Source organism: Podarcis cretensis (genome assembly GCF_951804945.1).
Source record: "Podarcis cretensis genome assembly, chromosome: 11".
Taxonomy (NCBI): Eukaryota; Metazoa; Chordata; class Lepidosauria; order Squamata; family Lacertidae; genus Podarcis; species Podarcis cretensis.
The window spans coordinates 33,413,542-33,438,804 of record NC_137180.1 but is presented as its reverse complement, the minus strand read 5'-3'; the positions used below and the strand labels follow the sequence as shown (position 1 = coordinate 33,438,804).

At 41.3% G+C, this 25,263-nt stretch overlaps 1 protein-coding gene across 1 annotated transcript in view; it reads right to left on the bottom strand.

Annotated features, from left to right (window-relative positions):
• Window positions 1-25,263, bottom strand: part of EDIL3 (EGF like repeats and discoidin domains 3) — a 240,794-nt gene that overhangs the window by 139,121 nt on the left and 76,410 nt on the right. The window contains exon 2 of the mRNA XM_079995641.1: window positions 20,420-20,548. Coding sequence (XP_079851767.1) covers window positions 20,420-20,548 — 129 coding nt within the window. The remainder of the gene's footprint in view (window positions 1-20,419; window positions 20,549-25,263) is intronic.

Below are 25,263 nucleotides of genomic sequence, written 5' to 3'. Positions count from 1 at the left end.
GTTGCTATTTTATGTCATTTGGCTAGAATTGTTTACATTGTATTTTAGTATTATTGTATTGTTGCATTATAAGCTTCTTGTGAAAAGTACAGTAGAAATTTAATCAAGCAAGTAAACAATCAAATAATAAGTGAATACATTACAGCCTTTACATGTATCTTCCCTGGAGTCATTTTTCCTATGTCAGGCTACAAGCCTATACAGTGGTAGCTCGGGTTACAAACTTAATTCGTTCTGGAGGTCCATTTTTAACCTGAAACTGCTCTTAACCTGAGCTGCGCTTTCACTAATGGGGCCTCCTGCTGCTGCCGCCCCACCAGCACATGATTTCCATTCTCATCCTGGGGCAAAGTTCTCAACACGAGGTACTGCTTCCGGGTTAGCAGAGTTTGTAACCGGAAGTGTTTGTAACCAGAAGTGTTTGTAACTCGAGATACCACAGTACACAGTTACTGAATCCACTGCACTCAGCCAAGAAATGTGTAAACCCTCTAGGGACTGATTGTAAGTCAGGTGTAGTGCAAATTCTTTGCATGCAGAAGGTATTGTGTTCAATCCTTGGCATCTCCAGTTCTAAGGATGAGGTAGCAAATGATGGGAAAGCCATTTGTCTGAGCCTCTAATAGTCTCTTGTTGGAAGCTACCCAGAGTGGCTGGGGAAACCCAGCCAGATGGGCGGGGTATAAATTAATAATAATATTAATAATAATAATAATAATAATAATAATAATAATAATATGTATTATATTATTATAATTATATAATTATATAATTATTATTATTATAAGTATAGACTAATGAACAATATATATGGAAGATTACCTTAGAAGGAACTGTGCAAACACACCATAAGCAAAAAATAAAATTAAAAAAGGCTAGAAGTGGTTACACATATTGGGACCAGTGTGAGCCCAAACAATTGTGATCACACTGGAAAGAATACATTTAAAAAGAGCCTAAAAGTGGAAGGTTATAATGAGATGATTCATAAACTGTATCCAGCAAAGCAAGTTTAGATTAAGCTCTTCATAGCTAATTCATCATAGTTCTATTAAATTACCCAGTGAAGAGTAGAAATGTGGAAATCCTAAGTAAGGAAAAAATGCTTTCTCCATTAATGGACTGCAAAATATATTCTGGATGCCCAAAGAAAAATCATGAGTAATTAAGAGGCTGACCCTGAAAGGTGATGAGTGCATTCTTAGCAATGACTGACAAGCACTTAGCAAAGCTATTAAAAAGAAATTGGTTCCTAAAATATGCTTTAGGAATTAGAAAAAAATCATTAATTTATGTATGGCTCTAAAATGGAGCTTTGTAAATTACCTGGCAAATTACTCATGAGTAGGTTGAGTGAAGACAATTTTCATTAGCCTTCCTTTATCTTAATGAAAGAAGCCGCTAGAAATCAAAAGTTTATAAGCCCCCTGTGACTTAACCTTTGCACAAAAACGCTTTGAACAAAACTGTCAGTCAGCATTCCAGCACTTCTCTCCAACTTTCAATTTTCATTAGTGAAGGAGTCAGACCTATTGATTTTATAAGGTGTTTTATTAGAGTTGCTTTTAAAAATAAGAACCGCTTGAAATTCAGCTCTACTAGCTTTGCTTTTTTCCCTTTATATTTTGAAGTGTTTTGTTCACTTTTTATGTAAGTGCACCAAGCGTATGCAATACTCAGTATGAGTACCTATTAGTGACTAAATGCTTTTGCAAATTTACCGGTACTCACTCAGTTTTATTTCTTGCTTTCCCCTTATTTTGTTTCATTTCTAAGATGTCTAAGCAGCATTTCCCTACAGGTCTCCAGGTTACAACAGTATCATGTACCATTATCAAAACAAATAAAACACTTGCAATTATATTTGTATGTGTAGTCATTCCAACCAGAACAGAACACTACAAATGCAGCAAGAGATGGGTTCCATGAAACTAAATATGTCAAATTTCAAAGGCCCAGGTAAAGAGACATGTCATCAGCATGCAACAAAAGCAATACAATGAAGGTGACACCCCCCCCCTCTTTGGGGAGTTCAACAATTTACACACAGATAAACCCCTCTCCTCAGCCATTTGAGGGAGCCCCCTCAAGAGGATCAGCTGAGATGGAGATGGCCCTTCAAATATTTAGTACCTAAGTCATTTAGGTCTTTAAACACCAGTTTGAGCACCGTGAATTGGCTACACTCTGGCAACCAGTGCAGCTGTTTTAAAACAGGGGCAATACAAGCTCTACATGCTCTAGCACCGGGGGGGGGTGGGGGTGGAGAGCAGGCAGGGGCGGGGCTGGCGCACATGCTGGGGGCATGGCGCACCACCCGCAGGGGTGTGGCACACGTCCCGGGGGCATGGCACAACGCTCGGGGGGCATGACGCCCAGCGGGGGGGGGGGGGAGCTGCAATGGCACCCCACTGGGATCACGCTGCCGGGGGCGGTGCCCTCCCCCCGCACTCCTCTTCCTCCGCCCGTGCATGGAACCCCAGGCAGGAATCTGGCTGCTGCATTTTGGACTGATGACCCTACTCCCACCATAACAGATTTTACAGGTTTTGATTATTTTGCTTCAGTTGTGACAGCTGTTGAAATATGAAACGTTTATTCCTCTGCTATTTTACCGAACAGTCCTACATACCAAGAAGAGCTATACCACCAGCAATATAGGTGCAATGCCCAACAATTCATACACTTGTCCAGCCCAGAAAAAGGGGAAGAGCGTAATTCTTACATCATTTAATGTTTCATAATTATATAACTCAGGGCAGATTCATACCCAAATATACAGCTCATATCCAAATATAAAATTCATGGAGGTGCAATTCATGTGTGAAGGTCATCATATGCAATATGATGGGGGTGGGGGTGGGATGGATGTTTATTGGGCCTGGGAATTTGTTTGATTTTATGTTTTTGTAATTTTTATTGTTTTTTGTTTGTATTGTTTTATTTGTTTTTTTTTAAGGTGTTATTTTGTTCTTAAGGGGAGGGGTCAGGGCTGCTGGGGAGTAGGTCCCAGCCAACAAAATGGCTGGGGCATGTTCCACGGGGTGGATGCACTGGGACAACCGATCTCAGTGATCACGGGTAGGAGGAGGAGTTACCAGATCATGTCATTATAGAGGAGGCAGGTTTAGTCATTGTCTGAGGACTATCCCTGCCTCCGGGTCTGGTCCTGACCGGATGGATACTAGAATCAGCAAGGGATACCCACATGACCTGAAAGTGTTGCTGTGCAATGCCAGGTCAATGATTCATAAGACCACTGCCATCCATGACTTGAACATGGATGGAGGACTTGACCTGGCATGTGTAACAGAGACTTGGTTGGATGAAGCAGATGGGCCTGTCCTTGCCGCTGCTTGTCCACCAGGTTTCTCTTACGCACAGCAACCCAGGTCATGTGGGCGGGGAGGGGGGGTTGCAGTGATTTTTAGGAAGTCATTAGTTTGCACCAGGCATCCTATTGGGAAGACCCAGTTTTCCGAGTGCATGTTCTGGAACAGTACAGGATTCTTTTTGGTGTACCGACCTCCCCGCTGCACCAAGGATTCCCTGCCTGAGCTGCTTCAGGTCGTGGCAGATGTTCTCCTGGAGACACCTAGCTTGGTTGTCCTAGGGGATTTTAACATCCATGCCGACATGACCTTACAAGGGGCCGCTCGGGACTTTGTGGAAAGCATGGCCTCCATAGAGCTGTCCCTGAATAAGTCTGGCCCAACCCATAGCCGCGGACATGCCTTGGACCTGGTGTTTACCTCTATGGATGTTGGTGATCTGACACTAAGTAAAAGCAAAACGAAAGAAGTGCCATGGTCAGATCACTTCCTGATGCAACTGGACTTCTCTGCGACCTATCCCCTCTGCAGGGAAGTGGGACCGATTCAGATGGTCCGCCCCCGCCACTTAATGGATCCAAATGGTTTCCAGAGAGTGGTAGGGGATGCTTTATCCCATGTTGATGGCCTTTCAGCCGATTCCCTGGTGGACCACTGGAATGTGGAGTTAACCAGGGCTATTGACTGTTTGGCTCCGAAGCGCCCTCTCTGATTGTATGGAGCCCGGAGAGCCCCGTGGTTTTCCATGGATCTGAGGGCAATGAAACAATCGTTGAGACGGCTAGAGCGCCGGTGGTGGATAACTCATTCCGAATCTGACCGGACACAGGTTAGAGCTCAACGTCGAGCCTACCAAGTGGCGATAGCGACGGCGAAGAAGACTTTCTTCGCCGCCTCTATTGCATCTGCAGAAAACAGCAGCAGGAGACTTTTTCAGGTGGTTCACAATTTAGTGGAACCACCTGCGACATCGGGGCCCAGTACGGGCCACATGATCTCCTGCAATGATTTTGCAAAGTTTTTTGCAGATAAAATCGCTCAGATTCGGGAAGAAGTAGACTCCACTGTGGGAGCAGGGCCAAGGCGGGAGAGTGCTAGAGTCCTGTCTAGTCAAGTTGTGTGGGATCAATTCCAATCTGTTACCTCCGAGGATGTGGACAGGCTGCTTGGACGAGTGAAGCCAACCACCTGTCTCCTGGATCCTTGCCCATCCTTGCTTATAAAAGCTAGGGGGGAAGGACTGGGCGATGGGCTTCGTGGGGTGGTGAATGCCTCCCTCCGTGAGGGAGCCTTCCCAGACCCGCTGAAAGAGGCGGTTATTAAACCACTTCTTGAAAAACCATCTTTAGATGTGGCCACGATGGCCAGTTATCACCCAGTCTCAAATCTTCCATTCTTGGGCAAGGTGATTGAGCGAGTGGTTGCTGAACAACTCCAGGCACGCCTGGAAGAAGCGGACCATTTGGATCCCTTCCAGTCGGGATTCAGGCCTCATCATGGGACTGAAACTGCCTTGGTCGCACTGGTTGATGATCTCTGGCGGGCTAGGGACAAAGAGCTGTTTCCTAGTTCTGCTGGACCTCTCAGCGGCGTTTGATACCATCAACCATAACATCCTTCTGGACCGTCTTGAGGGGCTGGGAGCTGGGGGCATTGTCATACAGTGGTTCCACTCCTTCCTCCTGGGCTGTGTTCAGAAAGTGGTGGTGGGGGATGAGTGTTCAGACCCCTGGGCTCTCACTTGTGGGGTGCCTCAAGGTTCTGTCCTCTCCCCCATGCTTTTCAACATTTACATGCAGCCACTGGGAGAGATCATCAGGAGGTTTGGGCTGGGTGTTCATCAGTATGCGGATGATACCCAGCTCTATCTCTCTTTTAAATCAGAACCAGTGAAGGCGGTGAAGGTCCTGTGTGAGTGTCTGGAAGCGGTTGGAGGATGGATGGCGGCTAACAGATTGAGGTTGAATCCTGACAAGACAGAAGTACTGTTTTTGGGGGACAGGAGGCGGGCAGGTGTGGAGGATTCCCTGGTCCTGAATGGGGTAACTGTGCCCTCATTTTCCAGTGAAGCTAGCAGCTGAGTTAAATGGGTCACTGTAAAGAAAAGCATCCCAGACAGAAACATGATAGATCTTTGAGCAAACATTTCTGTAATACATAGGGGAGACAGGGAGCACTTTTACATAGAGTCTGACAGCTAATGCATATGCTTGAGGTGATTTCTTTTTCTCCTCAGTCTGAGAAGATTTCTTTTGATGGGAAATGGGTCATCCTACTCATTTGCCAGAAGCAGAATTGGCAGTTTTGCATTTCATCACAAACCCTTTCCATGATGTGTCACAAAGGGGACAAGCACTGTCGCAAGTAGGGCGAGAGAGTACTTTGGCCCTTATATAAAAAGTAAAAGGAATGGTAACTGCAAGGATCATAGCCGAGAAGCATCACACTGAGGCACTGTTGGCAGACAGGGACATTTCCCTCCTGCAACAAGATTTGATTTTAAATTTGTTCAACCACTGAATAAGATTTTTTTCCAGGAGGAAAACTTGTATCACTCGGGTAGGTAGGATGGATTGAGTCTCGTCTTTTTGCTCTGCAGAGGTTTAAGTAAAGCAAGCAAGCAAAGTCAGGCTCTTGATTTCCTACTTCAATCACTTTCATTGTGTGTATACAGCGTACAACCCAATTACACAAAGTCTTCAAAGTTACCTAGAGTAGCAGACATAATTCAGATAATTTGCTATTGACTGAGAGTGATTACATATATTCCACCATCAACTTCCTATGTTTGTGTTTTTGTAATTCCCTACTTGTTTTGCCTCACTGATGCAGTGAATGGTTGGGCTGTCCAATCTTGACCAGATTATTCCCTTTATATGCAGGTGCACCTACATATAAAGTATGTATGAGGAATATACCACTCAGGCACTTCTTAATTAATAGTGTTGTGTATCGGAAAACCTATTTGGCTTTGTTTCATTGATTAAATTCAGGATGGCTTGGACACCCTAGGGTTTTCCCCCTTGCTTTTTAACTTTGGAAAACTCTCTGTAACAAAATATAAACAGTCTCAGATTTAGAAACTAGCTGCATCTTTGTGTGCATTCATAGATGGTAACAGTAATAATACTAACAGTCTAATAAGTAATTTTTGGATTTTTTACATATACAGCTTTTGGCTGATAGTTCTGACAAAGAACAGTGGCATACCTAGGGGTTAGACTGGACCCTGCCAAGGGTGCAGGCCCAGGGGGTGGGACAATAATCACGCTGCTCCACTCTGGTTCAGAGTGGCTAGGAACACGTCTGCTCCTCTGCTGCTCTGGGTGGCCAGGCAAAGTGTACAGGCTCCTCTGGTTGCCTCATCTGAGGAATCTGGTCACTGGCATAGACCATCACAGCAACCCTGTGGGCCCCCCTGCCCAGTCCCCCAGCGATGCTATTAGAAGTGTGAACACTCTGAAGCGGAGTGGCTTCAGAGGTGCCAATACATCTCCTTGCCAAGGGCACAAGGTAGCCTAGGTCCACTGCTCTTAAAATGGTTGCTTGAAGCTTTTTCCTTGGAACCAATGAAAGGCATAATGGCAGCTCCTAATGCCTGACATGGTTATCCAGCTGTTTCCTTTCCACATAGCTGCAGCATGAGCTAATAGAAGCCCTTATTTTTGCATGAAGAGCAAATAAAATGTAGTTCATAATATGCAAGTCTTCTGCCAAATCTCCAAAACAGAAGCCAAAGCATTTTTCTGACTTCTGTCACATCATGACTGAAAGCTAATTCAGAAACCTCTGACGGCCACTTTTAGCAAAGCAAGCAAAGCCCAATCGGTGTGCTGTGGGATCTGAACATTCTCTGTTCGTGGGCAGGCATGTTTGGAGAATTCACGTAGGCATACTTCCATTGGCTAAGGGCCTTCCAGGAATTCCTGTTGCAGGGATATTTTTTAAATAACTTTCTCCTGGTAGGAGATAATAACTGAATAACTGAATAACTACTGCAATACTGCACCAGTCTGATTTGGTAAGGGTCAGCTGCCTATGTTCTGTATAAATGCTTGGAACAAGTCAATAAATAAATATGAATTTAGCTAGTTCAAAATGACAAAACAATATGTAAAAATAAGACAAGTCTGCTCATAGCCAAATATGGTTCAGACAAAAAAGTCAGTTCACCACACTAGACCTGTTTCATTAGAAACCAATTAATAATTTGAGTGTCCTTCAGTGCAGATGCTTTGCAACAAGAATTTAAATTTCAGGACTACTTGTTCCAGCTTTTTAGTACCTTTACCTGTAAAAAATATTCTCATTAAGGGACTTTGTTAAATATTAAATTTTAATTTAACCCCCGTATTTTAAGAGTCTCTTTTAATTACTTTAGATTTGCAGACTTCAGGAAAAGCATAATAGATCAAAAAAGAGAAGTCACGATTTAATATGAAATATATTCAAGGAACTGAAATGAAAAAGTGAGATGATGATATATTCATCAAGGTGGCACATTCTTTCATCTTATAAATATTCCATGGTTCATGCTGGTAGACTTTAACTTTCCTTTGTACTGAAAAATGACATCTTCATCATATATGCGATGCAAAAAAAAGTAGTTTGCACCCATCCCTGTATGCGCATGTATTGATTCACATAACAATCAGAATCTATACATTTATTTATAGCCTACATTAAAATATATGTAATATGAGTTGCCAAAGTGGAGTGCACTATCTGACTTTCAAGACGAAACAAAAAGAAAACGTCCAATTGCGTCCTTTTTCCTATGTGTGTGCCTTCAACCCAGGAGGCACACTCCATTGTCTCTCATACATTTCAAGATGGAACTCTTGCACCATAGTTTTGAATCCTGCATCCTACGAAATCAGGTGATAGCCGAAGCCCAGTGCTGTGCTACTGTCTTATGCTGTATTCATGATTTATACCTATTACCATTAGGGGTGCAGGTTAAGTAACCTTAAATTCTAGTTCAGTGGTTCCCAATTAGCTAAGTACGGCAGATCCCCTGTTTTTCAAAAGCCAAGCCAATATTTTTGAAAATGTTGATATCTCTATGGCAGTTTTTGTTAAGTGAATGCTGCCACGGACCCCCGGTGGGTTATGCGGACCCCTTGGGGTCCATGGACCCCCAATTGGGATCCACTGCTCTAGACCATATGGTTCAATGGGGCAAGGATAAATGGTAATGTGTGCAGCTTCAATTCAAAATGGGGTAAACAGGCACTAGGTGGGGGGGCTTCTTATTCTGCTGAGTGAGACCCTGGACTCCTGCACTGACTGTATCCCTGATTGCCACCTGCCCAAAGTCTACCCTCCCTAAAGTACTTGTGTGTTCTTTGGCTAGCACACCTGGGCAGACACTTCCTAAAATTGAACTGCTGGCTAAATGGCTCCTATGACAAAGGGAATTGCTGTTTTAGGGCATAATGGAAATAACTGCTTTGATTAAGAAAAAGTATTCATTGTACATTTTGCTGCTAACTGCCTACAAAATGTGGAAGTGACTGACAGGACTGATTATCATCTCATAGTGATCTGTAATAAATCAATGCCTGTGCATATCTAGATCGTTTTGTCCTGATGAGATCTATGTTAAACGTCAATGACATATTTTACCTGGCTTGTGTTTTGTTTTGTTTTTTTAAAAAAGTCTAGCAAGTTCAAAAGTCCAGCAAGGTCACACCATGCTAAGGATATACAACAGGTAACTGCAGCTGCTCTTCCTATTACAGTATTTGAACTAACGATTTTAACTCCTCTATAAGTGGGTCAAAGATTTCCCCACACTAAGCAATCATACAAATTGTATTAACATTTAGCCATGACAACTGGAGGCCATATGCTCAAAGAGACTTAATGAAAGTCTAACCTACTTTTCAAAATATACTAGCACTGTGTGTTAATCTCCAGCCTTCCACACCATGTGAGGTATTGCAGATCTGTAATGTCACAAGTCTTCAGTCTGCGGGGTCAGAATGTGCGAGGCAGAGAGAGAAAAGGGGTCAGCCAGGCCACAGTTGGGTTCCCTGTGTGGCAAAGCAGCTCAGCTTAATGAGGACTTCTATTTCTGGACACTCAACTAAATATTTTAAAATAGATCCCAGGGAGGCCAATCAGTGGGATTTTCTGGGTGAAATAATGTATTTGCTCCTGATGGAAACAAGTCTCCAAAGATCAAAATCTTGTGGGTTAGTTTCAAGCTCCCAAAATTGATTTATGGCAAGGCTTTTTTTTTAATGCCTGCAATACAATCATCTTATAACTGCTCATATATGTAGCTGAAGGATTTTGGCCATGCTCCTTAGCTTTTAACCATATACAGTGGTACCTTGGGTTACATACGCTTCAGGTTACAGACACTTCAGGTTATAGACTTTGCTAACCCAGAAATAGTACCTCGGGTTAAGAACTTTGCTTCAGGATGAGAACAGAAATCGTGTGGCAGCGGCGTGGCAGCAGTCGGAGGCCCCATTAGCTAAAGTGGTGCTTCAGGTTAAGAACAGTTTCAGGTTAAGAACAGACCTCCAGAATGAATTAAGTACGTAACCAGAGGTACCACTGTATATTAGAAAACACATCTTTAGGGCTCTACTTATGGCTCTTCTAATCAGAGAAAGTAAATAAGCAACAGTTGTGAACATCATTCTTAATGTGACCCTAGAAACAAAACTATATAGAGCTGGCAAAGTAAAAGGAAGAGGACCTTAGAAGAAAGGAATTTAACAAATGATTAGCAAATTTGATACAAAATCAAAGGGTTATTAAGTTTGATCTATTTACATGTCAGAGCTCTTGTGAATTACTTATGAAATAGGAATGTGCTGTATCTTCCTTAAAATTTCAGCAAATTCACCCTCAATTTTTTTGGATGTTTTGAACAAGCAACAATCTCCAAAACAGTACCCAAAATTCACAGGCAATAACTGTTGGCAAACTGGACATAAGGAAACCTTTTAGACATTCAGGTAATCTTCCAAAACTTTTCTCTAGCCTCTGCTTTCTCTCTCTCTCAAGAGCCTTCAAATTTGCGCTACAACTTATTTTACGGAAAATATAGTAACGCAATTGCCTTCTGTATGTCTCTCTGTCTCTATTAAAAAAAGCATCCTAGATCTGTTTCACAATATTCTCCCATACAAATTTGGCATATTAACTCTTCCATTTCTTTCCTATGATGCTTTGTCACTCAAGAATCAGAACACCTTTTGGAGGAGGAGGAAGGGGCGCTCACCTCTGGCTATATCATGCATGTGGACCAAAGGTATTTAGTACTCTCTGAGAACATGTCCCTGGAAGGTACTCCACTATGGGGACTACAGATTAGGTGGACCTGATGCACTTGTCAAATATGTCCCCACTCCAGAGCCCCAATCTCTGGAACACTAAGCACAGATGCAGTGATGTCTTCAGCAGCTGTCCAGAAAAGAAGGTGGCATTGACAGTTGACAGTGCAAGGCCTCTATTCTTTTAGCCCTTCTCAAGAAGGAAAAATAAGAACCAACTAGTGAGGCTCCTTGGCATACCAAGGCTAGCTGTATTCATGTTTAACAGTTACTGGGGCAACCTGATATCTGTGTGACTTCTTAGCTGGACAGCTCCCTTGCAACTATAGTAGCCCTGCCACTTACATTTTGCTCCATGCTTTCCAGGCACAGGTCCATGCTTAAAAGTTCTGTTTCTGAGCATCTCATCCCACCCCTGCCCCAAGCTTTTCATATGAAAACCTACTGTTTAGTGCTCAATCAGAGCAGAAATCCTTTTGGGGTTTCAGTGGATTGCCATTTTCTCCCACTGAGGTTTAAAGACCAATGGATCCTTGGACCATGGATCAAGAATTATTATTATTAAATAATAATTATTAAATTATTATAAGAATCCAAACCTTTCCAGTATTTTCCTCTCTCTTTCCTGGGTCACAACATTCAATAGGAAGAAGTGATGAAAAAACCCACCTGTGCCCCAAGGCCCTTCAGGTTCCTGCCCAGAGTCTCATAGTCCCCTGCTGTACATCAAAGGCTGGGTCTGGCAGCATTGTTTGAACCCACATGAATTGGAAGGGATGGGTTGTGGTTAGTGGGCTTTATAAGACTTGGCAACTTCTCTATCACGGTAGGGAGTCACCTAACACCACCAGGTGCCTCTTCCTCCTCTGGGCAGTGGCAGGAATCATATTGTGCATTGTAGCTTCCATAGCCACCTTGGTGTATTCTGAGGCGTCCAAGGTGAGGGCATGGAATCAACTTTGCAGCTCCAGTGACACAGCACAGCTCCTGAAGGTCCTGCTTCTGTGTGTGATGTTCATCCAGAGTTTCATCTCCTGCAATGAGTGATCTTCCCCCCCTCCCTAGGGGCATCCGCTACTGACCTAAATCAGTGTGTCATTGAGTGAGTTCAGTAACAACAGCTGCAGATGTTTCTTCTTCCGTGCCAGGAAAAGCAAGAGCTAAAATTAAATGCCTTGTTTTTGAAGGCATTAGGGCTCTCATGTTAAATTATAGTCCATTTAGCCATATTTTTGAATAAATCAAGTGGCACTGACAATGCAATTTCTTTATCTGCAGAACCAATCTTGCTCTGCCAAATGTTTTCCTAATTAGAGTGCCTGTGTTGAACAGATGATAAAAATGTCAAATGCTCTAAAATAAAGAAATAGAAGCATGAGCAATGTCTCATCAAAGTACTTCCCCTCTTCTACAAAAGTACATCTGCACTGGCGCTTTTTTATATAAATAAATAAAAACCAATCTGCTGGTGCACAGAGCTTCAACAGCACAATTCTGCTTTAACAAATGTTGATGATTGTTAGATTTGCTTCTCAGGATCAAAACTGCATGGGGAATAATTGACATTTCCTGTATTGCTTGCATTTCCTCTGCCTACTGAGAAGTGGCTCAATGACTTTATTTGGCTTGCAGGTTATGTTACTGAGCCCAATCCAGCAAGGACTGCATAAATACGGACTGCTTATTTTACCCATGGCGGGAGACAGTATAGGAAGCAGGAGAGATCCAATTGTCAGGAAGGTCGCTGTGCTGCACCACACACAAGACTATCGCTTAAGATGTGAGAAACTCAGGTTCAAAACCCCAATCTGCTTAGAATTAGCTGGGTGGTTTTGAGCAAGGCACTTTTCCTCAGCCAAACTTGTCTGGTGGTAGATTTTACCAAACTGCTCCCTTCCAGATGTTTTGGACTACATCTGGTGGTAGATTTTACCAAACTGCTCCCTTCCAGATGTTTTGGACTACAACTTTCATCAGCTGGCCGGGGCTGATGGGAGTTGTAGTCCAAGGCATTACGAAATGTCTAGAGGCCAAGAAATCCCTGCTGAATCACAAGAAGGGGCACATTTTGCAAAAATATTCTCTTCCACTCAAGGAAGAGAATATGCACCTCCCATTTTCAGACTCATTTTCTACACACTGTAGTGAAACTGCTCAGAACACAGCTGTGTTGGTGGGGGTGGGGTGCGTGGACTGGAAATGTCTCTCTGATGCAAGGAAGCATCCCAATGGGGATCTCGGCAGCTAGTAGGTGTTCCTCACCAAGTAGGGTGGAAATAGCTGAAAAGGATGCCAAGATCATGCAGGGGAAAGTTGATGGTGGGAAGAGTTGCAATTTTTTCACAACCTGGAAATAGACAGTGTCTTATTTTTTTATTTGGACTTGTTATTAAAATTTTATAGCTATGCCCCAGCATGGTATAATGTTGAAGGTGCAGGAGATACACTGTATAAACACAAACAAAAACACCTGAGCAGCAAAAACTGAACTTCACAAAACCACAGTGTGGTGGCCTCTAATGCTTTGTAAAACAAAAAAGAGAGAGAGAGCATAAATTTGCATAAAATGTCCATAAGCAAATTTATATGTGAAGATGCAAATGTAGAAATAATTGTCATTGCCGTATTTAAACAAAAGTACCAAACAACTCTTCATAATGGGGGAAGACTGTGAGGAAGTGGCCTGTGTATCTGCTGAGTAGGTGTTAATAGAGAAACTTGAGGCATTCAGTTTATTTGAATTCCAGTGTGAACTAGCCAGATCAGAACGTATTTTATGTTATATGGCATCTATTTGTAGAATTCATTAACAGCAAGCAAAGTATATGCCCACCTACAATTCACACATCTTAATGTAGCTGAAAATGAGTAAAGTGAAAAGTCATTTTATTTATTATGTAACTTAGTTTTAGACCTGTGCTCCTTTATGCTTTGTCCCTTACAGTCACTTTTTACTGTTTTTATCTTTTTAAGTTATGTATGGTATAAATTACCTTTTAATTACTAGGTTTTATTTCTTACCTGTTTTAAGTCTTATGTGTTCAGTTTATCCATATGTTTTATCTTACACTGGTCTATGACTGAAATAAAGTTTAACAAAAATATTTTTTGGGGCAGAAAGAACAGAATTATCTTCTGAGTTTTTAACTTCTCCAAGGTTTTATAGTTCATGGCTGGAAAAAAAACGTACTAAAATACAGCTTTGAATGCATATTTCAGGATAAAATGCATTTAGAAAGGCACACACTGAGATAAAATGCATACTAAAATCTAATATATGTAATGTAATAGTTATTTAAAGACACAGTTAAATAAGAACTTTTCTGCATTTCTTTTTAAATCACAGATACCTGCGGACAGAAAAATACTTATGAATCAATACAGACCAGAAACAGACTGAGCTATCCTTAGCTGCTAATTATCAATGTGAAACTTCAACACCCCTGCTCTCCTTTCATATGGTTGTTTAACTTTAAACTGGATTTGAAGCAGACAGCCCTTCAAATATAGGACTGTCCTCTTAAAAGCACTCGTTCACATGCCTTGTTGCCTGTCAACTCACTAGGTAACCTGAGGTAAGCAGCTTATCCTAGTCTCTCTCCGATATGCAATATTATTGTGCGGTATATTAATTAATTAATGATTCCAAGGTAGACTCACCACCAGTTTACACAGTATGAAAACCCATTTCACAGTTACTAAAATATAAATATCCATGACTAAAATATGCAGTAATAAAATAATTCTATTAAAATGTTTAAATACTGGCAACCAATGTTAAAATACATGATAAAACCCAATTTTTTAAAAAAAAAAACACATCAGTAAACGAAACAGTAGACTCCAATCAAGAGCTCAAGGTAATTACTGTGCAAATATGAAAGTAATACTGATCTACCAAACCAGAAGGGTCCCCAACCCCACCCCCTGTAGTTTGTATTTTTTGCAATTTCATGCACACTGCTTAGAAATGTTACTATTAGTGGTGGTATGTAAGCACCTTAAATAAAAAGAGTTGTATTCAATGCAGCACTAAACAGGACTGTTGTATCAGTGAAAGCATTTCTGCTTGCCAGATAGAACGATCTCCACTTGCCTCCACCCTGCCCTAACACAGTGTTCTGGGAATTTTCCCAGGCCTCTGAAGCAGGTTTGGAGAGGGCATAGGGGCACCAATGGGGAGAGGAGATGGGGGAAAGTCACACTGAGGTAGCAGGAATCCTTGTGCTGGTTTTCAATAGCACAAAAAATTAGTTAAATATAGCTCTGTGTAAGCACATCAATGGGACGCAGGTGGCGCTGTGGGTTAAACCACAGAGCCTAGGACTTGCGGATCAGAAGGTCAGCAGTTCAAATCTCTGCGACCCGGTGAGCTCCCGTTGCTCAGTCCCTGCTCCTGCCAACCTAGCAGTTCCAAAGCACATCAAAGTGCAAGTAGATAAATAGGTACCACTCTGGCGGGAAGGTAAACAGCGTTTCCGTGCGCTGCTCTGGTTCGCAAGAAGCGGCTTAGTCATGCTGGCCACATGACCCAGAAGCTGTACGCCGGCTCCCTCGGCCAATAAAGCGAGATGAGCGCCGCAACCCCAGAGTCGACCATGACTGGACCTAATGGTCAGGGGTCCCTTTACCTTTACTAAGCACATCAACACCTCACCAACTACTACTTCGCTACCTGTTCACATGTGAAGTCATAGTCATTTGTGGTCTGTTATCCTCCCAAAGCTTATCCATTTCAAGTTCCTTTTGGGAAGAGTTACAAGCAACTCGCTGTACTTTCAGCAAGTGATTTTGAAGTCTGTGCAGGAAAAGTCTTACCAGACACTTTTATTACGGTTATATATTATACTGAACTGAGATGCAGCATAACAGTTCATATTACACCTCTGTTCAAGGATCTGCACTGACTCTTGATTTGTTACAGGAACAAGTTGAAGATGTTGCTACTCGTATATAAAGTTCTTACCCGTTTGGGACCAGTTAACTTGAAGGATCATCTTATGTCATACTTGACTGCTTGACCACTTTGGTCTACAGAACTTGCACTTTTACAAGTGCCATAGAATCACAGAATTATAGAATCATAGAAATGTAGTGCTGGAAGGGACTCCAAGTGTCATCTAGTCTAACCCCCTGCAATGCAAGAATCTCAACTAAAGCATCCAAGGCAGATGGCCATTCAACCTCTGCTTACAAACCTCCATGGAAGGAGAGTCCACAACCTCCAAAAGAGAGACCATTCCACTGTCAAACAGCTCTTACTGTCAGAAAGTTATTCCTGATGTTTACTTGGTATCTCACTTCTGTAACTTGAAGCTCACAGGGTAAAATGCCCCCAAACTCCAGAGGAGTTTAAAAAGGTTTCTACATATTCCTCATCCCATGGTGACCCATAGGAGTTTTCTAGCATAGGCTCACATGGAGATCATGACATCAACAGAATGCTGCCCCCATTTGCCCCTCATTGACCCACACACCACTGGGCAATGGGGTTCCAGGGCCTAATTTGGCCCAGAACAAGGCTTAAACAGAAAATTCTGCAGCTTGAAATAGCTCCACTGTCTAATTCAAGTTATGCTCTTCAGAGAAATTACATGGTCGTTTTGTTTGTTTGTTTTCTGTCTTTAAATCTCTGCCCCATAACAAAAGTTCTCTGAGACAAACAAACCCACAAACCACAAAAACACATTAAACTGCAAGACAGAACAATAAAAGTCTATAACAAAATTATAAAACTGAAACACAATTAAAACACAAATTAAAACTCAATTAAGGGCCCAGCCTACCAAACATAAAACATTATTTATGGGTGAGGTTTTGGGACCGTGGCTTCTATGTTTTTACTATGATGGTTGGTTTGTGCCTAGAGATGGGGGTGGTGATTAGATTCATTTCACATTTATGAACCTGCCTAATTCAGACTTTCCTAAACAGAGACATCCTTTGGAATTTCCACTTTTTCAGCTTTTTGTAATATAATTTGCCAGTGCAATGTGGAAATAAATAAGTAAATAAATAATTCTTATACCCCACCTATTTGACTACTCTGGGTCACTCTGGGTGGCTTCCAACAAAAAATAGGAACAGCAACAACAAACACAAAAGTTTCTCAAAACACAGCTGCCTTCAGATGTCTACGAAAATTGAATAGTTGTTTTAACTCTTTGACATGTTATGTACTAAGATTAAGTTGCAGTTCTCACTCAGGGCCACCTGTATGTAAATGAAGGATTGAAAACTGTCATTCCTGATTGGTTAGCTAGTTGTGAGTTCTTAGTGTTTCAAGTTACTTAGTATTATATAAAGCAGCCAGCTAGGCTGCAGTCAGTCTGATTCCAGGAACAGTTCTAACTGCTGCAATAAAGAGCTGTGATCCAACAGAGCTGTGTCCTTCGTACATCTTTTCCACTATTCAACATGACACATGCTGGGTGGGGATTCCACAGGGCATTTTTATGCACATTTAACTCCAGTAAATGCATTTGGGACTGCAGTGTGCTCTGTGTGGGGCTACGACTGAAGTAGACTTGGAAACTACAGTTGATCCAGAATGCAACTGAGAGACTGCAGACTGGAAGCAGCCACCAGGACCACATAACACCAGTCCTAAAAGATCTACATTGGCTCCCAGTACATTTCTGAGCACAGTTCAAAGTGTTGGTGTTAACCTTTAAAGCCCTTTTAGGCTTCAGCCCTGTAAACCTGAGAGTGGCCCTACCCTCATTGTTCAGCCCAGCCCAGACACTGTCTGGAAAATGAGAAGTAGAATCAGGCTGGTGGTTGGATAGAGGCCCACCCAATTGGTGTGTATGTGTGTGATGTTTGACTGGGCCACTGAAGGGCCCCCAATTTATTTCCAGTGCAAACAATGTTTTTACTGCCCATCCCTAATTTTAAATGATTTATTGGCCATGTGTTTTTTTTGTACTGGATTATACTACTGATTACATTTTACTGCTACCCATCTGGACATTTTATGATGTAGAGACAGCATAGGAATGTTTTTTAACAATTAAATGAAAGACCACTCATTGAGCCAAATCTGGTTCCAAGGTTTGCTGCTGCCAATTCAGTTGCAAAAGAGTGGGGCTGAAGAATCTTTATTTGCATCAGCAACTAGCAATAAAATAAAATGTACTGAAGATATAGATAAAAACTTAACTATACAAAATATATTTTGGAGGTTTGCATCACTAATCAAATAATAGATCATATTCTAATTGCCCCCGCTAAAAACCTTGCAGTTTTTGCTGACACCTTATCAAAATAATAGGGTTCTTTAGTAGGGCATAGAATGATGATGCAGTTTTATTAACTGATATTTAACTGAATGTTTTATTGGTGGCCTCTGTTTTACTGATTTACTCACTGTATTTTTGGTTTTAAATGGATCTTGCTGTATTTTGTGTAAACTGCTTAGAGATTTTGCATATTAAATAATATATAAATATTATTGTTTGGAGTGAAGATGATGGAAAGGTTGCGGTTCAGGGCTGGGCCTCCTACTTCACAAGCTGACCCTCCAACTAAACTAGTTGTGGTCATAAAAGATTACAGGTCAGAAAATGCTGCAAGGGATTTTAGAAACAAGAACCTGACTGAAATAGAAGGGCCAAGAAAGGGTGAAGGACAAGGTCATGACTAGGCCAGAGAATAAAAGGTGAGGTTTTTAAGCAAAAGGAAGCTATAAATAAGGCAAGCAGCAGAAGGCTCCGAAACTGTACTGGTTACTCACTGACTCTTGCTGAAGAATGAAAGGATGCCAACAATCATCCTGACAGCTGACACTGGCAAGTTGGCGGGTGCTACTGAAATGTGCTCATTTAGCTTTTATATTAGATCATAATCACTTTCATTGGCAAAATAAGCTCCTGTCATCGGCTCATTGTAGTGGGCTGCTACCTTGCATCTTGTATGTAAACTGTGAGGTTTCTGAGAGGCCTATCTTTGTTTATTTAAAGTTGGATGGGTTTTTCAGTAGCAAGCTGAACTGGACTTTATCCTTCCTGCCCCTTCACCCATCCCAACAGAAGATAATCCACCGGACTGCGGTAGCCATTCAGTCACACATGTATTGAAAGAGGAAGGGGAAGAACAGGAACAGGAACAATAAGGAGAGGTGAAGGTAAAGAAACTTGAATATCCATTTATGCAAGGACATGTTTACACATAGGCTTGAGTTACGTTCTTTACAAAGGTGATTCCCTATTTGTGCTATCCAGGAATTAGGGAAAATAAGTCACATATATACAGTGATACCTCGGGTTAAGTACTTAATTTGTTCTGGAGGTCCGTTCTTAACCTGAAACTGTTCTTAACCTGAAGCACCACTTTAGCTAATAGTGCCTCCTGCTGCTGCCGCGCCGCTGGAGCAGGATTTCTGTTCTCATCCTGAAGCAAAGTTCTTAACCCGAGGTACTATTTCTGAGTCTGTAACCTGAAGCGTCTGTAACCCGAGGTACCACTGTAGTATAATTTTATAAGTGGTAGTCAATGTGGTCTCCTCCAAATGTTGATGGCCTCCAACCCACATCAGCCACAGTCAGCAAGGTAATGGTCAGGTGTGATGGGAGTAACAGCCAAAAATAATATGGAGGGCACCATTCTGGCTACCCCTGTCATGCTGCATATTACACATATGCCTCCTATGAGAAGCACATTCACTATGCACTGATTCTGCTACCGTGGGGGCATAATGCAATGGGAATTTCTCTGTGGGTTTCCTCTAGCCTGTTGAACTTTCATTACTACAGATGATTCATGAAAGGGAAAGCAAGAGGTTTGACTTATGAATCCCAGGCTGACTTTGCAAGTCTCTCTCCACCCCCCCCCCCATTAGCTGAGAGACTTTACCTGAAAAGCACTGAAATGTTATGAACAGCATGGAACTGTCTTTGCCAAGTTTAACCAAACTTCAAAGCTTTCATTTCCCTTGGCCTCTATTTCTCTCCTACTCTGACTGGGTTGCAATGCTTCATTTGCCTCACAAACCAACTGCATTAGTTTTGTTATTCCATAAAAGCTTCTTTCCACTCACTAGACATAGATAGGAAGTGGCTTTAAAATAATTCCAGTAATGTGATGCCGCCTGTGGCCTCCTGATAACTGCTATATGCAGTCCACAAAATCATCCAACATCTTTGAAATGCTAATACTCTACCTGTACTTTGTTTAACCCATTCTTATTTCTGAGCTGTTATCTCTGCTATCAAACCGTTCATTTGGGTCTATTGGTCTGGCATCAACAGTTTCTAAAGGCCTCTTTGCACACTATGACACATACATAGAGTGCTGTAGAAATGGTCTCCATGTGATTGTTTCTCTATGCTGCTGGTATAAATTGTAGCAAACCTTGCCAGGTCTGTTTTGTACATGATACTGAGATCCTCAATATAGGCAATGGTGATTTCTGGTAGTCATGATCACAGAAATCCAACATGCAACATGTGTGATTTGCATGGCCAGCCATGCAATATATTATATCCCTAGGGCAGAGGAGCTATCACACAAAGATTATTTCACTCTTTTTCCAGACGGCTATACTGAGTAATTGCAGATAAGTCATAATACCAAGTGAATGAGGTAATTAGTATCACATCTCCATCCACCAGAATAGATTCTTACAGATGTGTAAGATGAGGGGTCTAGTGTTGAAAGACTAAGACCCAGAAATTAGTAGTGAACAAAATAATGGCCTGAGCACTGCAAAAATGCATGTCACACATTTAAAGATTGAGAAATGAACTGGGCACTTCAGAAATTATTGCTTTTTTTTGTTTAGTTTGCACTTACCAACGTCCACAACACTAGAACAGTTGGGATCTGTGAAGCCATCAGGACACTCGCAAGAGTAGAAGTTGTCATCCAATCCAGACAAGCAGATGCCTCCATTTTCGCAGGGGTTGGAGTCGCATATATCCCCTGTGAATCAAAGAAAGGATTTCTCACAATCTTTTAAATATATAGTTTTCAAAATCATGATGAATGCTGCTGAAAATATAGTTTATTGATAGTTAAGAGCAGATACAGTATTTCCTAGCAACAAATTATCTAACGAACTTGATCGGTTTCTGTTAGGACTTTTACGAGAACAACCTTCATAAAAAGTGATGCTCCTTCAATTATCATGACATAAAGAGTTGTATTCTTGTGGAAACAATTTTTAAGGTGTGGAAGCAAATGGATGTGTTTTTATCTCTGCAACATTAACCAATAACCAGTTATTGGAAACTAGTGCTAAAACTTAGAACCCCCTCAAGCCTTGTCTGTTCTGGTGACCTCAGATTATGCAGGACATTAGTTCTTATCAGCTCTAGCCAGTGTGGCCAATAACCAGGAGTAACTGCAGTTGCAGAGAAAAACACATGGAGGCACCTGATTTAGGATAAGAACAGGTAGAAGATTGTCCTTCAACAACAAGAGACAACATGATCCAAGGTATAGATTCCCAAAGCAATAGAAATATGGATTCCCAAAGAAAGTTTGTGCAACAACAAAGCATCATAATAGCATTTTATGCAGACCTAAACCAAAAAAAAGGGGGGGGAAAGGCGATATCCAGATGCACTGTTCTAAATATGTGTTTGTGGATGGGGTTGAGGGAAGGAAATCCTGATATTATTTCTGTGAGCTTCCTTCCAAATGTGTTTGGGATACTTGTTAGCAAAGAATAGCAATCTCCTTTGGATTTTTCTACAACTTAACAACCATCCCCTCCCAAGACCTTCCCCAAGAGCTATACACCATTAGGATGGATTCCCACTTTCTTTGTGTACTTAAATAATGTGTTCCCGAATAAAATTCACATACACCTTGCCAGATATAAAGGATGTGTGTGTGTGTGTGTGTGTGTGTGTGTGTGTGAGAACATTTCAAGGGCACTCCCCTTAAAGACACACACAAATATTGCAAGGCCCAGTCTTTTTTAATTCTACAATTTCATGCTCTTCAGAGTCGTATTATTGTACCTTAGAATTATAGAGTTGGATCTAGAGGCACCTCCTGCCAGAGGACGCTCCTTTGACTCCAACTACGTTGGGAAGAGTTGTCCCTTTATGCTTTAGCTACAATGTTCATTCATTCATTCATTCATTCATTCATTGAATTTGTATACTGCCCTAAATCCATAGATTTCAGGGTCATTGACAACATAAAAATACAAGCTAAAAACACAAAATACACAAGAAAAAAAAGGGGGGGACAGACAAACCAATAATCCCCCTACCTCACTCCTCCCAATAGTTCCTTTATCTAATTTGCATATTTGAATTCATTTTCTGATTGTTGATAAAAGAGCAAAACAGGAGCAAATATATAAAAATACAAGTATAAAAACACATACAAGTATAATTTCCCCTGGTTTTTAAGTTCTGCATGTTATCATGTATTGGTATTATATTCCACCCTCCTTCTGTAGAAGCCCAGGGCATCTAACAATAATCACACAAATAAAACTATGTAGAATAATAAAGCCAATATGCTATAAAATACAATAAATAATGAAAATGTAGTGCAGAAGCAGCAATAAATGGCTCAAAAAAACCCCTATATTTCAATGTCTAGTTTTTAACTTAAAGAAAACCAGGGAGGAGAACACAATCAGATCTCTAGTGGGAACGAATTCCATAACTGATTTGCTCAGAAGATTATTATATACAAATATCTAGAAAATTCTGATTTTAGTATGTCAATTGTTGGCCTACTGACCATTACAATTAATTAATTATTAATTTTATACACCACCCTTCACCTGAACATCACAGGGCAGTTTACAACATAAACTTTACAATTTATGATGAACTTTTTTGTTGTTAGGTTGCCAAACTGCTCTGAACCATCCAGCCCAATGGAAGCACACACACCTTTAACTGGAAGGACTCCAAGTTAAATCTGGCTTTTGATTTTAAATTTCTCAGGTGAAAAGGCTAGAAAGGCAGCTGATGAAATCTTAGAGCAGCCTTTTCTGGTGCTCCCTAGCTATGTTATGGCTTACAGCCCCCATCAACTTCAGCCAGCACAGCAGATTAATAGCACTTAATAGCCAGCACTTGCAGAACCAGTGGCCTGGCATGCCACCAAGCAGCTCCCTACAATGCTGGATATTTACCAGTTTGTGTCATGTGGAAGTGCTGGGATGGAAAAAATATGTCTACTCAGTGATTAGTACCTCAAAAATTGGAACACTTAGATGTCTCCCTTCTCTGTGGAAGTTCTACCCAAACTGAACACTTGCTATATGGCATAGAAAATGCAGAGTCACTTTCCTGTTAATTCTTTTGCAACTATAGTGCTTTCTTCTTCTGAAAGCTCCCCCCCCCCCAAAAAAAAATCAATCCAAAGGTTTTATTTAGTGTGTGAAAAATTCTGCTACTTGCGATAAAGCAGAGTCTGATGACTGATATTTAAATAAGTATTTTTATTTTTTTGAGTGGGGGGTGAGAAACACAAATTGATGCACCTGTCATCCTCACTGGCGGGATTTTTAAATAAATTAATTTTGCTTTGCAAAGAAAACTTTGTGTCCTGAATATGACATACAATTTTGGCAGGATCTTGGTAAAAGCATTTCAGATTGGACAGCTGTCATGCAGAGCTTCCTATTACCAGGAAAGCATCTATCTGAATAGCATCACTTTGACTTCACGGGAGTTTGATTAAGCACTTTGATGTCAGATGTCACTCTGATTTTAAATTGCATGTCGAGTTGCAAGTTTCAAATGTGCTTCTCTATCCTACTTTCATAGTCTTGTTTTATAATATCAAATATGTTTGAGACTAGCTCATGCATTTTACCAGCTGAATTCCCTTTCTTTGTGCATGCACGTGTCTAATTTGCTATTTTAAAAATTCACTTCCTCTTATTAGGAATAGAGTTTCTTACCTACTTAAGTGCTGAGAGATCCAGAATTATGTAATTTCCTCGGGATGAGAAAGCACCAGAGGCTTATGATGTAATATGTTTTATTTACAAACATACACAAGCAAAGCACAGTAAAAGAAAAATTACTCCCACAGGAAGCAGCAAAATGGTTGATTCCCAAAGCACTAGTGTGGATTCCTACAGCCTCCAAGACAGGCTGCTTCCTATCTGGCTATACTTATAGTTATCAGCCTCTCTCTTTCTCTGTCCAGATTCAAATCCCCAATTGCTTTATTTTCTCCAAAGATAAAAAATGCAGCTCATTGTTCTAAAATTTCACCCCTGAATTCACTCCCATTGTGGAAATATCAACTAAACTAGTGCTCTGCCAACCCCCCAACCCCCAATTTTCCATCAATTAATGAGAAACTGCACCCAAAAATTACCAAAGTGAGGAAAACATGTCAGTGCAATTTTTTTTGTGAGTGGGTTCAGGTTTTTGTTGTATTTACTGCCTTTTGAAGGTGGCCAAGGAGTGTTACTGATAACCTTTTCTGTCATTCTGAGAATCACCTCTACAGGGATCTGCACTCTGCAGCCTTCTTGGTTGTTTCCTAAAAATCGTGTGATGTTCATGCTTCAAGTAAAGTGCAGGGGAATGTGTCCCCCATGGAGCTTCTTCAGATCAGGTAGTGGAGGCAGCCTGGGAGGCTGCAGAGCACTGGGAAAATGTTTAATGAAAAGAAAAACAGGCACACCATACACAACCACCTTGTAACAATAAGGAAAGCAAAACCCTGTACCCACCAAATCCTAAGTACCTTAAGAAGGAGGTAGAAAAATGGAAGCCTCTTTCACACTGAAAGAAAACTGAAACTGGAGGGCAGGTTTCAGCATAGCACTAAGACAAACAAATCTGACTATTAGCAAGCAGTCAGCTTAACAAAGGATAGTTACTCAGCAAACAGCAGTGACATCACAGTCAGGAGGCTGGCTCTGTTGCATTATCCCCTGTTTAGGGAAGTTGTTAATGTTTTATTGTGCTTTTAATTCTGTTGGGAGCCACCCAGAGTGGCTGGGGAGGCCCAGCCAGATGGGTGGGGTATAAATCATCATCTTCTTCTTCTTCTTCTTCTTCTTCTTCTTCTTCTTCTTCTTCTTCTTCTTCTTCTTCTTCTTCTGTTGTATACAATTACTGACTGACACTTGTATGCATGAAAGGGTTATCCTGAGTCCTGAGCTCAAGTTACCAGCATGGGTGTGGCCTAGCATGCTCTCAGCAGCCTCTGCTCCCTACCCTCTCAGTCTCCTTTTTGCTCTTCATACTTCCTGGAGCAAGTGAAGAAGGAGCTATGTGGCTTGGCTCCCAACTCAGCAAATGCTGCAAGTGAACTGAATCTCTAAAAGATTTCATAAGCTACTTCTTTGCTAACCCAAAGATTGCATGATCCTTTCGTAAATGAGTGATGAATTCCATTTCCCCCCTAAAATTAACAATAAGAAGCAGATTAAGATGAAATCCTAACCCTGTTTACCTGGAGTAAGCATTGTTGAAGTCAATGTGATTTACTTCTGAGTAGCCATAGTTAGGATTGTAGTTTTAGTGCATATGGGGTGCCTTTGGCAACAAACAGCAAAGCAAAGAGGCACCTATAAATACACACACATCAATGACTTTCTAACACCTTAACAGCCCTTCTATTATCCAGAAACAAATACCATACCTTGTGATATTCACTTCCCTGTGTGTTCTTTTTCAAAGTAAATCAAGCAGCTA